This window comes from Emydura macquarii, unplaced genomic scaffold, assembly GCF_026122565.2.
Source record: "Emydura macquarii macquarii isolate MOO-44397 ecotype Brisbane River unplaced genomic scaffold, CSIRO-AGI_Emac_v2 contig_2636, whole genome shotgun sequence".
Lineage (NCBI taxonomy): Eukaryota > Metazoa > Chordata > Testudines > Chelidae > Emydura > Emydura macquarii.
The window spans coordinates 37,819,838-37,833,948 of record NW_027132773.1 but is presented as its reverse complement, the minus strand read 5'-3'; the positions used below and the strand labels follow the sequence as shown (position 1 = coordinate 37,833,948).

The following is a 14,111-nucleotide window of genomic DNA, read 5'->3' as shown; positions in this document are numbered from 1 at the left end:
GCATTAAGCCATCACGCAACAAACCAGAGAGGATGCAGCAGTAAGCGGAGCGGTCCTGCAATAGGTTCTACGTTGAACTCTGACTCCACCACCTAAAGGAGTGCTTGTGAGTGACCTAATTGGAATTGACATGAGCAAGCCTTGAAGAAAAAAGACAGTTACTAACCTTCTGTAACTGTTGTTCTTTGAGATGTGTTGCTCATGTCTATTCCAAATCCGACTGCCTACTCCTCTGTTCGAGTCTCTCGGCAAAAAGGAACTGAGGAGGTGCAGGGCCGGCAGGCCCTTATATGGAGCACTATGGACATGCGACTCCAGGGGGCTCTAGAGTCGACCCTATGGGTACTACTGGGGGAAAAGCTTTCCGGCAACTGTGCACAAGGTGCACCCACACCCAATTGGAATGGACATGAGCAACACACCTCGAAGAACAACAGTTACAGAAGGTTAGTAAACTGTCTTTTCATTTCCATCCCCAAGAAACAAACAAACAAACAAAATCCCAATATGTACCCCAACTTTATCAAACTTGAATTTTAATTAAAAGCTTTTAAGATCTCATATGCTTTAGATCTACAGATAGCACATATGCTATTCATATCCCAGGCATTTGGGAAGTTATTCTGCCTTAATGTTGCTGAGGCAACTGTTAAAGTTTTGCATTAGAGTGCAGATTTGATGAAGTTGCAATATACAGGGGTTTTGGCGAAGGAATTTCTCTCTCTTTTTAAAGTTTTTTCTCAAGATTGATGCCATTCCTGTTGTGGCATATTTATCATCAAATGAAAATACAGCTGATTTGCCTTTGCTTGCATATTTTCCATTATGGCTAAAATGTTCTGAACTACAGTATAGAAAACTAAAAGGGGTGAAATTTGAGCTCCTATTATTCTTCATCAAGCCATCATGAAAAATACAGCAACCCAGATTATATTACATATTTTGGTTTTGCCATTTCAATGAGATGTGTACAGAATAAACATTTACAGCTACTGTTAAAGCTGAACTCTGTATAGCAACTTTAACTATCCTGCATGTAGTGCTGCATAATAGTCCTGCACAATGAGAATAGAATTAAATCTAAACAACAACTCATCTCATAATTGTAAATAACATAAAGCTTTAGCTTCAGATATTAGTAAAACATGTGCAGCGCTGGAGCTTTATTTTGCACTTTTGTTTCACTAACAAGACTAGCATAGTTATTTGTAGGTGCCCCATTTCTTTAATATAAAATGTATTTCTCTATTATGCCCAGTCTTTACTGGAGCAAGTTTAACATTACTAGTAGTAATAAAAATCCCTTGCTTTAGGTATGCATGACCCTTCATAGAAAATGAGAAGATCAGGTCCCTGACTCAGAGCTTTTGAATCTAAGCATCTGATCCTGTAACTTGTGCATTGACTTGAATGGAGCTCTGTATGGGTACAGGGGTCTGCTTATGCACAAGAGTCAAGACATGAATTCCTCATGCATTCATACTGTATGTTAATGTTGGTATATTAATCTTTACAAGTAGGGCACCTATGTCGACAGATATATTTTGTGGCAAATGGTCGGCTCCACTCTAGTGGGTCTCATGCTCTTGCCTCTCGTAGTGGGCCAGGGCATCTCCAGTCACCCCATCTTCCCCAAGGAGGGGGGTAGGGATCCGGGCCCACCGGCTTCTCCAGGTCCCAGCCCAGAGGCCCTATGAGAAGCAGCTATGTGCTGCTGGCACCGTGTTCCAAACTGCAATCACTTCCCCTGGGCTAGCTTCCCCCCTCCTTCTGGCTTCTTGAGCCCGGTACCTTCCTCCTGTCTGCTCCTCCACAGAACTCTGCATTCCAGTCTGCTGCCATGCACAGCACAGCACAGCACTCCTCCTCTAGCTCAGGGCCTGTCTGTCTGGAGCAGAGGATTTTTATGAAGCACCTGGCTGGCCCTTAATTGGCCTCAGGTGCTCCTAATTGCCCCCTAATGACTCTGAGCTATTCTGCAGGGAACAGAGCCCTGAGCATTCTGGGGCTTATATACCTCCCTTCCAGCACTTTCCTACTGCCTTCTGCCCTTGTTGTATCACAATTTTTAAAAATTAAAAATAAAATATTGCTTTGGCATATGTAATGTTGAAAAACTCTTTCTGTATATTTATTTGTATTATTCCTGATAAATAGTAATCATTTTTCTCTGGCCATTAGCTTTGCAGTATTCCCATTGTGAAATTGACTTGGTGCAACATACAAATAATAGCCAGAGGGCTTCAGATCTGGAGCTACATGCTATTTTCACATGTCTAGTATAATTGTTTACTGATAAATGCTTATTTTTAGTATGCTATTGGTTCTAGTCCAAAACAGGAAATCCTGCTTGTGTGTGTGGTGGGATTGATAAGAATTCAAGTGTTGTTCAAATAGTCTCTCATGATACTAACAGTTATTGTAATTATCTGCCTTTTCTCTGAGCTTTGGCTGAATCTGATGTGCACATGAGCATATTATGTATATCATTCTATGTTTTAAGCACCTTTTTAAAATCAAAACTTGTGCATTTCATATATAAATTTTGTTTGATAACTGATAAATCTTTATTCTATCCTTCAGACAAGAGAAGAACGGAAAATGGAAGCTATCCTGCAAGCTTTTGCCAGACTAGAAAAAAGAGAAAAAAGAAGAGAACAGGCTTTGGAAAGAATCAGCACAGCTAAAACTGAGCTTAAATCAGAATGCAAGGAAGTACAGATTATCAATGACACAGAGTTTATTCAGGTAGCTATCTGTAACTTAAAGTATTAAATATTACCTCGTTAAAGTTTGTTTGGAATTCAAAATACATTTTTAAGTCTAAAACTTGTGAAATTTTAATTCCATATTTTGTTTTTTGAATTTGACTTGATATTTTACTAAAATTTGTACAGAGCTTTGACATGACATGGTGGGTTTTTTTTAATCTTTCAAGAATAGATACATTAGTATAACCATACTTGAAGAACTGCAGTTAAATAAAGAGAGTATTACATACACACAATGGCTACCTGGAGACTGCATTGGCTAGTATTCAGAGTTCAAGACTGAGTCAGACTGCACTCTAATCCTAACTCTAACAGTTATTTCCCATTGTGTCTGTGGAGAAGTCACATAGCCTCTTTATACCTTGATTTCTCTTTTTTTAACAAAACTAATACGTACAAAACTCTTGAGAGATAGGTGTATAAGGCGTAGTTTGTTATGTCTAATGCACTTGGCAATCTTCAAAGAGAAAGTGCTATAAATATACTAAATATTATGAATGCCATTGTAGCTGCTTAGATTTTAAGTAAGAATAACTTCGTTAGGAATATGTAAAATAAAAATTCAGTAAATTATAACTATTCTCTTTGTAACAGCCATTGTTAAAAGCATTAATCGCCAATGGGAAATACTTTCCTTGCTGTATAGTATTGCATCCTATGTATTAAATATTTTGCCTTTCTTTACTATGCAGATACTGTAACAGAAACAAGAAAAAGTCCAAAACATTCACAGTCTCATATTTAAGAGCATTATTTATTTAGCACCAAAAGTATGCTGGGGCATTGCAGACAAAAGGGAACAAAGTCCTTGCACTGAAAGAGTTTTATGATATAAATAGATTCATTAATAGACCAATATAGTTAGAGACTTTCTTTCAGTTCAGCATAGGAATTACTAAGTCAATTAGACCTTGCACTCCTGTTCGACAGTGGCCAGTGCCTGATATTTCACAGAAACATACAGGAAATCCCGTGCACGTGTATTTGTGTCTAGAGAGAGTGGTATAGGTATTAAATACTTCCATTTTAAAGCCAGGAACTGGGCTAATAGGCTTTTAAGCCTCTAAGAATGAGGGAATCATCTTATTTTATTTTTAGTCATGTATGTGCCTATAGAACTGCTTTATCTGCTATATCTTGTACCAGGAACCAGCAAAAGAGGAAACTGCCACCAAGCCAACCTCTGCAAAAGTTAATAGAGCTAAACAGAGAAAAAGCTTCTCTCGGAGCAGAACACATATTGGACAGCAGCGTCGACGACACAGAACTGTCAGCACATGTTCAGATATCCAGCCATCTTCTCCTGATGTGGAAGTTGCTTCACAACAGAATGAAACTGAGAACACTGCACTTCCAGCTGAGCCTGAAACAGAAACTACTGTTGCAGAAATAGTTACTGAAACAGAAGCTCCAGCACTTAATAAATGCCCTGCTAAGTATCCTAAAACAAAGAAGGTATGTCTGTCTATAAAAAGGAACATTAAGGGGAAAAAAACCTTTTCAGAAATGATAAATACCACACCAGAATTTGTTAATTTGATGCATATTATGCAACTCCTTGACTTCACTGAAGTAGTATATGAACGTCATTACAGATTTTGGCATGTTCACTGTTGGTAATCTAAAGGACTAAAATAGTTAATGGAATTCTTGACGTAAATCCTGAGTAAAAATTATCATCTAGTAAATAAGAAATATGCCATTTGTCATGTTCTAATATAAATATATGTAAAAAGTAAGAATCTGAATAATGCATGTTAAATTATATAATTGCTTATCAACGTGTAGATATAGTGTGTCCTGGTTAGCAAAAAGAATACCTATTTAGTGCAACATCTATATTTGTTTGCAAAACAACATGTTTTAATGGTTATCCCATTCGATGAGAATGAACGAAAATAATGAAGTAAAAATGAAAAACAAGGTTAAAATCAGTTATTTAAATTAAGTTTTTCTGCTTTCTGATTTTAATCATGATTAAAAGAGGTGATTTGATTTTTGGCATATCAGAGACTTTGATTTTATTTAAAAAGGCATTTTGGTGTAAATCTAAATGACATGATAGCTAAAATGCAGGTGGGTGATCCACACTAGCATTTCACCCCCAACAATACTAGTGTAAGCAGTGGTAGAAAATTTTAGGTGAAAAGGTGTAGTTTAGGCATAGTCTGTAACGGTGACGTAGCATACTTTACTCGGGAGTGAGACCAAAAAATCTTACAAGATTGAAAACCACTTTTATTGCAAACAGATACTTAAGCATTAAGATTAGTTGTTGGATCACTCAGTGATTATAGCCGATTGAAATTTTTTTTTAAAAAATGACCTTTCAATTAAATGGATACGTTTTAAAATATTTTTTTTAGGTATTAACGCTATGACAAAAAATTTTGGCACAGTGAAAGTTTGTTTTTGTCAGTTTTTTGAGTTGAGATAAATTCCCAACTAGTGCTTTTTCATTAATTCTTTCAAACTTGGCATAACAGCTCCTGCAGGTACTCTTTTCAAGCAACAATTTGAAGTAAAGAGATATTGCCACCTTATTGGAGCGAGTAGTTTTTGTCACTTTACAGGCTTAGAGATACAGGTTGGAGTATAAAATGCAGCACTTTTGGAAGTTATTGAAAATGGTGATGTACATATTGGAATTCGGTCTTGCTTCCTGTTTCCTGTGATTGGAGCTAAATCCCCTTGTTAGGACTTAAGGACTTTTCCAGTTCTATATATGTAGAGAAGCCTCTTTGGGAAAAGTGCCATTTGTGGTTTATTTTGACTTTTAAAGTACATGTTTTTTTGAGGGGGTTGGGGGTATATTCAAAGGAGAACAGTGAAAATTAATTAAGCTGAAGACTGGAGAGTAGTGAAATCTGATAATGAAGAGCTATACGGGTTAAAGTATTGTACTGATTTAAATGAAAGCATTTTCCCATGCTTGGTGGCTCAGAGTGCCAGGGGATTAGTCTTGAAATATACTCTGGAATCAAAATACCTACAGTCATAAGAACATTCAGCCTATACAACATTACAGCATATATTATTATTTGTATTATTGTAGCGCCTATGAGCCCCAGTCATGGACCACAACCCCATTATGCTAGGTGCTGTCCAAACAGAAAAAAAGAGTACAATATGAATTATTTAGCTAAATATGTGGCATAAAATGTTTCAATAATATAAATGAAAGAACCAGCACCATGGTCCTAGTTCAAAATCATGTAACTAATTCCACTTGGTTAGTTATCAGTATATTTAATATTTTGATTGGTTGATTTTTTGTTGTTGTTGTTGCATTATTTCATCAGTTATCAAAATAAAGCATTTTATTGTGATGGTTTATATGACCTCATGAGTTTGCACATCTATTTAATTGTGTTTATGTTGTAATTGAATACAAATTCAATGTTACTAGATGAAATGGGAGGATAATATAGAGTAAATGAAGAACCAGTTTCCAAATTTTGATGAAATGTAAATTGAACATTTGAAGTTAGCATCAGTAGAAAGACATTTTAGCATAAAATAATATGATTTAATCGCACTCCAGTCTACCTATTTACTGGATGATAAATTAATGAAGCTTTACATACTTTTAACAGAATCTGCTGAGAAATCAAACTGAACCCAGCACTTTAACATGTAGAAAGCCTTCTGTAAATAACTAATTTCATTCATACTCACTGTGAAAAAGACAATCCATCATAAAGTGATGATATGGCTAATAAAAATAACCATCTCAAGGATGGTAAGAAACATACAAGCTAGCTAGAATTTTAGGAAGTGGGAAGAAAATTATCAATGAGGAATTAAAAGATGATCTGTACGTGGGATGTTAGAGAGATGTGTAAGTTTACAGTCCAGAAAACTAGATATCCATATGTTGTATAAGCCATAAAGCCTATATGATTTATCAAGTGCAGAAGGGTTAAGATGCTAAACCATTCTGTAAGAAATTGCAAAATGCTGCTTATGTATAATTATAAGCATTGACATTTTCCCCTTTTTGTCTAGCACTTGGTCAGTGAATGGTTAAGTGAGAAGAATGAGAAGACAGGAAAGCCTATAGACAGCCTTTCAGAAAGGCCTCTGCGTATAACTACAGACCCTGAAGTTCTGGCTACACAACTGAATTCTTTACCAGGTCTCACTTACAGTCCACATGTATATTCTACTCCTAAGCACTATATTCGTTTTACTTCACCATTCCTTTCTGAAAAAAGGAGGAGAAAAGAATCTGTGGAAAACATTACTGGCTCTTGCAAGAAGGTAATGAATCCTTAGACATAACCTGGCTTTGAAACTAAAGGCAAATTGCTTGTTTGTGTGGGTTTTCTTTTTATTCCAACTTCCTTTTCATTTAGTTACAATTCTTGTTTGTAAGCATGAATCCTGTGTTGGAACTTGCTCTACCATTTGTAGCATGTTCAGAACTGGTTTTAATTAGTTATGAAATTACATCTAATTTATGAAAGATTTTTCTTTTTATGACAGCGCTGGTTGAAGCAAGCTTTGGAAGAAGAAAACTCAACAGTGATTGACAGGTTTAATTCTCCATGTCAAGAAAGATCTAGAAGTCCTGCAATCAATGGTGAAAATAAAAGTCCATTATTACTGAATGACAGCTGTTCCTTATCAGGTGAAGCTTTTAACACCTAAATATTATAAGATGTCTTAATCTTTTGAAGTGGCTTAATATTTTTTAAATTACAGAGGAAGACTGGTTTTCAAACTATACATGCCCATATAAAAACAATGTTCTAGTGGACAGTGTAGGAAAATCCTCCTTAATATGGAGTATTATGCAGATTTATTTGTGCTTGTCTTAGAACACTTGAAATGTGAGATTAAAATAACTTGTGGTATATTATAGTTTGTTACTCCATCTAGTGTAATTGCCACGTATAAATGGATACCCTTTATGCTTTGGAATATTAAGGGTTTCACTAAGAGAAAATAGCGGAAGTGTTTCATATTGATATACTCAGGATTATAGACCCATCCCTGCAGTCCTTGTATATCTAAAATTCCTAATAGTTTCAATGGGAGAGTTGCTTGCACAAAAACTTAACAGCAAAATTAGTTTGTCTTAAAATTATTTATTTAATATAAAATGAGAATGTGGTAAAACTAAGCAACCTTGGCATATGAAGTCTGTGAAGTGTCTCTTATCCAAAGTTATAAACATGTTGATAGTTTTCATTTTTTAGCTGAAGAATTTCATGATATAATAACTGATGTGTTTTTGTATCTTCGGTACTTAATAATGTTTTCCATTTTAGTTAGCATTGAAAATTTCAGTTCTTAAGTCTGTGTAGCCTTCAATAATTGGTTAGGATTATAATTGATTTTTCATGTTGAACACTTTTCATGAGAGAGACATTTCTTTGACTGGCTGACAGTGACTTAATGTATTGTATTTATAACTTTATTGCATGCCCCAAGGGTCTTTACAAAATGAAGAAAAGTGACTATCAAATCAGCAAAGCATTGTTTCCTAGTCTTTTTTTTTCTATTTAATATATAGATCTAACAACACCACTAAAAAAACGAAGACTCTATCAGTTGCTGGATTCTGCTTATTCAGAAACCTCTACACCTACTCCTTCTCCATATGCCACACCAACTCATGTTGATATCACTGCCACAGACCCATCATTGTTTGCTACTCCTCCTAGGATAAAAGCAGAAGATGAAACTTGTAGGAATGGTTACAAACCCATATATTCACCAGTTACCCCCGTGACTCCATGTATACATGGAAATGCCATGCACTTTGAGGTGAGATTTTCAGATTAATTTGAATATATATTTTTATCCCAATGTATTAATAAATAAGACATTTTCTGATCTGTATAATTACTGTCTTGGTTTGCACTTAAAACTGCTTAGCCACTAGCTTTAAGCATCAAGATTATCAGGCTTGGTTTCTATTCAAGGAATATAAGGTCTTGTTTACATGGCACAGCAAAGTGCACCAGAGGGGTGTGATTTTGTAAAGTGCTCTAATGTTGCGTTCTTTCTGCCCCATGTAGATCTGCCAGCATGCTCTAAAAAGTACCTAGTTTGTGTTTTTAGAATGCGCCAGCAAGATCTAGGCAGTTAGAGTACAACACATTAGACCTTTATAAATCCCCTGTGACATGCTTTGCCAGTGCCGTGCGGGGCTCACTAGGACTATACTGTAAGTTACTATACAAGATCCTGGTTCAGCAATCAAAATCACCTGGGTGAATTGAGCTCCTTGCTTGCATTAAGGTCCTTGACTTCAATGGGTTTTCTCTGAACACATCCACTTTATTGCAAAATCAGTCAGGGCCTAAAAATTATATCCAGGATGTTTTTGATAACAGTACAAAATCTGAAAAGAATGAAGGATTATGTGCTTTTCTATATGTTGCATTGTAATATAAAATTAGCAGTCTGGTAACTTTTGTATATTGTGATTATTGTCAACAACAGTTGTTGAAGAGTTGCTTTTATGTCATTAAATTGAAACAGAAGCACTTCATACACTAATTTGAGGAATGGAAACTCAAGCTGTTTTATTCTCATTTCTCTTTGTCACTCCAGTTTATTAGAATCTTACTGATTTTTTTATTTGCAGAATATTTCCTCTCCTGACAGTTCCCCAGAAATTAAGAGGCGAGCTTACAGTCAGGAGGTAAGAATCTTTGCAAGAAACTGTAGAAAAGTCTGATCTGTACATCTTCATTTGTAGAAAAATATCTTACCTGTTTTGCAAAACTAATAGTAAATAAATTAAAAATTAGTAAATTGGTGAAAATGTGTCAAGTATAGTAATTTTTCTTCCCACTCACATTGTCTATTTCTGCACATTCCCCATTGTTCTCTTTATTTATCTTTCCCCTTCCTCTTCATCGGCTTCCCCTTCATCTTTTTCCTTTAATTCCATATTCTCCCACTTCCCTTCCATTCTCCTCCTCTTTCTCTATCCCACTTACTTAGAGCTTAGATCAGGGGTCCCCAAACTTTCAGCTGCCGGGGCCACATCATTAAGTCTTGCTCTTATGGTGGGCCTTGTCACATGGGAGAGGAGTGGGGGGAAGGGGCAGGGCTGGAAAGAGGGGAATGAAGACTTGGCATGCCACTTGTAAAAGGTTGCTGACCCCTGCATTATGTTACGAAGGGCTGCATGTAACTGTAATGCCACTGGACTCAGCGGGCCAGTCAAAATGTGTTGGTGGGCTGGATGCAGCACGTAGGTTGGGGACCCCTGGCTTAGATCCTCTGTAGACTACAAGCACTAGAGGGCAACATGATCCATACATTTGAGAAGGCCTAAATGAAATTTTATCCAGAAATGGACAATCATAAACTGCATTATTCTGTAGATTATCCCAGCAACAAAATTTAAGAGTTGAAATTAGTGAAATACTTCATCTTTATGCATAATAATTAACTGCAGTGTTACTATTAAAAAATTCCAAAACCCTAAGCACTGAAATGTCTGGAAATGCTCAACACATTCTAATACTGTTATGTCTCTTATATTTAGCTAAAGGCAGTATATTCTAGGCACTTCGTATATTCTAATGGGAATCTTAAGAATGATTCAAAATTTATCTCTGAAAGTGTGGGAAAAATTAGTCACTGATATATGTTAAGTACATCTTCGAGGTTAGAATTAACATGGTTGTTGAATTTTCATGTCAATTGAATGTATGAACTATAAAAAAAAAATAGAGTCCTTGTTTAAATGAGTTAAACTGCTTATTTTTAGACACTGGGCTTGTATAATTTTAATTATGTAGCTAGTTTTTACGTAAGGTTGTATCATGTTGTCTGACTTATATTTACATTAATGAAGTTTTTTGGGAACTTTTTTAAAAAAAAAAAACCTAGAAATTTATAGAAAGTTAAAACCAGGTTGGGTTTAAAAAAAAAAAAAAAAAAGACAGGTGTCCAAGGAAGTGGGTTCTATTATCATGTAAACAGTGTCAGCATCTTGAATATTTGTGTGGAAAACTTTAAGTGCATAAACTTTTCTATGACTTAAGGCTTCTAGGAATTTGCATAGGAAAGAGAACATTTTGAGCACAAAGTTTTATGTGGTACTAGCCTTCTATGATGCCTAGAAAAGCAAGGCATTTCTCTCCTGACGACATTTAGAATGTCAGTGGTAGTAGGGAATCCCTCTTACACTTGTTAGGTGAAGCACTATTTGGAAAGGAGCCTGCCATATGTGATTTTAGTTCTTTAGGACCAGGAACCCTTCTTCTGTTGAGCTTTCTATCATAAAAGCAGACATATAAAATTTAATACCAGTATTTTGACATTGCAAACCAATTCCGAAATATGCATTTGATAAAACATTTTAATCTCTCACCATACGTACCAAAAGAAGAAACATGATAAATGTTTATTTTTTTTAAGTTGCTCGGTCCATGAAATCTTGTTTCCTTCTCTCCCTAAAATATGCGTGTGTTAAGGTGGCAATAAGGAAGGTGTTTGTTTAAAAAAAAAAAAAAAAAAAGGGGGGGGGGGGGGGCATAATTTCGAACTTCATACAAAATGTGCCCCCTGAGAGTATGTGGTCTAATTCTGATAAGAAACATTTGTTTCCATAACTAACAGATATTTAATTTTGCTTTAAGGATGCAGTTACTAATGAAGCTTCAATTATGTTACATGTAGTAGTATAAGAGGAAAAGTTATATTGTGAAAAAATAGTCAACATGTGCTATATACTCTTTTTCTTCAGGGATATGACAGATCATCCACAATTTTAGCACTGAATTCTTTCAGAAATTCCAGTCTGACAGAAATGGGCCTGCAAGAAATAAAGACTATTGGATATTCTAGTCCAAGGAATAGGACCGATGTCACCAGGCAGTGCACTGGAGAAAAGGAATCTGTATCAGACCTCCAGTTGGGACTCGAAGTAATTGAGCAAAGTACACTGCATAAAAACTTGGAAGCCTCCTCACATGATAGGACTGATTCTAACAGCCAACTAGAAACTGCTCACTGTGGACGGGGCACAATTTATTCTACATGGGTAAAAAGCCCCGACAGGACAGGTATAAATTTTTCAATGAATTCTAATTTGAGGGACTTGACACCTTCACATCAGTTGGAAGTAGGAGGTGGATTCAGAATAAGTGAGTCAAAGTGCCTAATTCAAGATGATGCAAGAGGCATGTTTATGGAAGCATCTGTCTTTTGTACTTCAGAAGATGGAATTGCATCTGGCTTTGGAAGGACTGTCAATAACGACATCTTGATGGATGGAAATTGCACACCCCAGAATCCTCCACAAAAGAAAAAGGTTACAACTTTAAGCATCATTCATGATTTATTTTATATAGCCAAGTATATGCATAACTGTTATGAGAATAACCATATTAATAAAAACCAATTTATTATAGATCAATTTTTACAGGTATTACAGTGCAGATATTATTTTGATTATAGATATTAATTTGATTACAGCTACCCTTTTTAAAAAGAAAAACTCTGATTTTCAGACCTGAAAATCAATATACTTGTTTGTTCCAAAATATCAGAATACTCTAGTTGAGGGGACACTGTCAGCTTAAAAATCATATGTTGCAGACAAACCAACCAACCACAGTACGAGTTTATTAGAACAGACTATTAAAAATCCAGTTTACATTTCGTTACTTAACCTGTTGGTTCTCAGCTTGGACAATGAAAATCAACTGACACCAATCATTTTTACTTTAAGGTTTTTAGTGCTCCAATTACATCCAATTAAAGAGGGGACTCTTGAATTCAAGGAAACCTTTCTCTTGGTTTTAGGTGTTATAAAAGTGTACTTTTAGAAAATTCAGCTTTTGAGCCAAATTTTAAATTGACAACATTAACTAACACTACTCCTTTAAATTATAAAGAATATTTAAATAAAAGTTACAGTATATTTAGGCTATGTATGGCTATAGGCCCATTTGTAACTGTCAGTCATTACCAGCACTGAAAATTCTCCTGCATAACGTCTTCACTACATGTGACTGTGTTGAGTTTATACCCCTTCTGTCTCCTTATAGAATGGGGAACAGGAACACTGGATGATGGCCTGTCTCAGCTGGCACCCTGCCAGAAGTTCTGCACCTAATAGTAGCAGTTCTAGATTTCCTCCTCCTTTTTTCAAACGTTTTGTGGCAGTAATGAACAGGGTTTTTTTCCTTTTCTCTGTTCCTCTTCTTTTACCCCTCTCCAAGATGGCAAACCAGCTCAGGAAAAGGAAATCCAAGTCCAGGCTGTGCTCAGATTGCGAGGTACATCTGCAGCTAGATACTGAAGGCGAGCTGTGTTCTCATTCTGCTTGGGAAAGGGACTCTGATACTGATAGGCATGATTGTTCCCAGTCATGTCACTGCAGCCCTTCTTCCTTTCAAGGCTTCTTGAAGATGAAGGGAAGGAACTTGATCTCAGCTGAAGCCAAATAGCTATAAACTCCTACAACTACTCTGTCATTCATCCTCCTCTGATGCTTAAGTGAGCCTCATTGTCTTCAAATCCAGGCGTAGTCAGTTAGGCAACAAAGAGATTTCTCTGTTCCATCCAAAAATGAGTGTTAATAACTTGAAAAAAGCATGCTGATTTCCTACCCCTTTCACTGATGAGGAATGCTCTCAAAAGTATTATAGTGTAGGGTTTATGTCTACAATACCAGTTAATCATGTCCTGATGAGAGAGAAAATATATTCAAGAAAAATTTCACAAAAAAGCAGACAAAGTTGCAACCCTCCTTTCTCCACCCACCACTGTTCCCCCAAAAGCTAAGAAATCAAAGGAGGTCTAAAGTCCAAAGAGCACAAAAATAAATCTCAGATTTCTTTATTCTTCCTCCTGTATCAAGAAAGAGAGGAATTCTTAAAAACTGAGAGAGAGCATCCTGAGAGAAAATTGCAGGAAAATCTTTTCCTGTTCAATAAGTTTAAAACCATGAGGAGAAAAGTCATTACCTAAACTGAACTTAAGGCATGTAAGATGTATTTTGTAGAAGGATACTAATAGGAGTCAAGTTAAGTACGTTCCTTCTAGGATCAAATTAGTTATAGGTGTGTAGTTGTTTAATATTATTGTGGCAGGCTAAGAGTTTAAAGATTGGGCAAGAGGCTTAATGTGCAAACTCCAAAATTTTACCAAGTGCAGGATCTCAAGGATAGTTACACAGTAGGGTGGCATTAGTGAAATTCATGGTTTATCCCTTCTGATGGAAATTTTCCCAAAGGAAAATTTAAAGAAACTAAGACAAGATGTCAAGTCTTAAAGCAGCCAGTTTACAGTGGTTTTATTCACTGTGTACTTCATGATTTGGTACGATGACCTCCAAATAACGGAAAGCACCAGTCTAGA

At 36.0% G+C, this 14,111-nt stretch overlaps 1 protein-coding gene across 6 annotated transcripts in view; it reads left to right on the top strand.

Moving 5' to 3' along the window:
* Positions 1-14,111, top strand: part of KMT2E (lysine methyltransferase 2E (inactive)) — a 128,837-nt gene that overhangs the window by 95,360 nt on the left and 19,366 nt on the right. For all 6 annotated transcript variants that reach the window (XM_067564489.1, XM_067564486.1, XM_067564488.1 and 3 more), the window contains 7 exons: positions 2,584-2,748; positions 3,918-4,226; positions 6,780-7,034; positions 7,260-7,404; positions 8,293-8,546; positions 9,373-9,429; positions 11,491-12,057. In XM_067564489.1, coding sequence (XP_067420590.1) covers positions 2,584-2,748; positions 3,918-4,226; positions 6,780-7,034; positions 7,260-7,404; positions 8,293-8,546; positions 9,373-9,429; positions 11,491-12,057 — 1,752 coding nt within the window. The remainder of the gene's footprint in view (positions 1-2,583; positions 2,749-3,917; positions 4,227-6,779; positions 7,035-7,259; positions 7,405-8,292; positions 8,547-9,372; positions 9,430-11,490; positions 12,058-14,111) is intronic.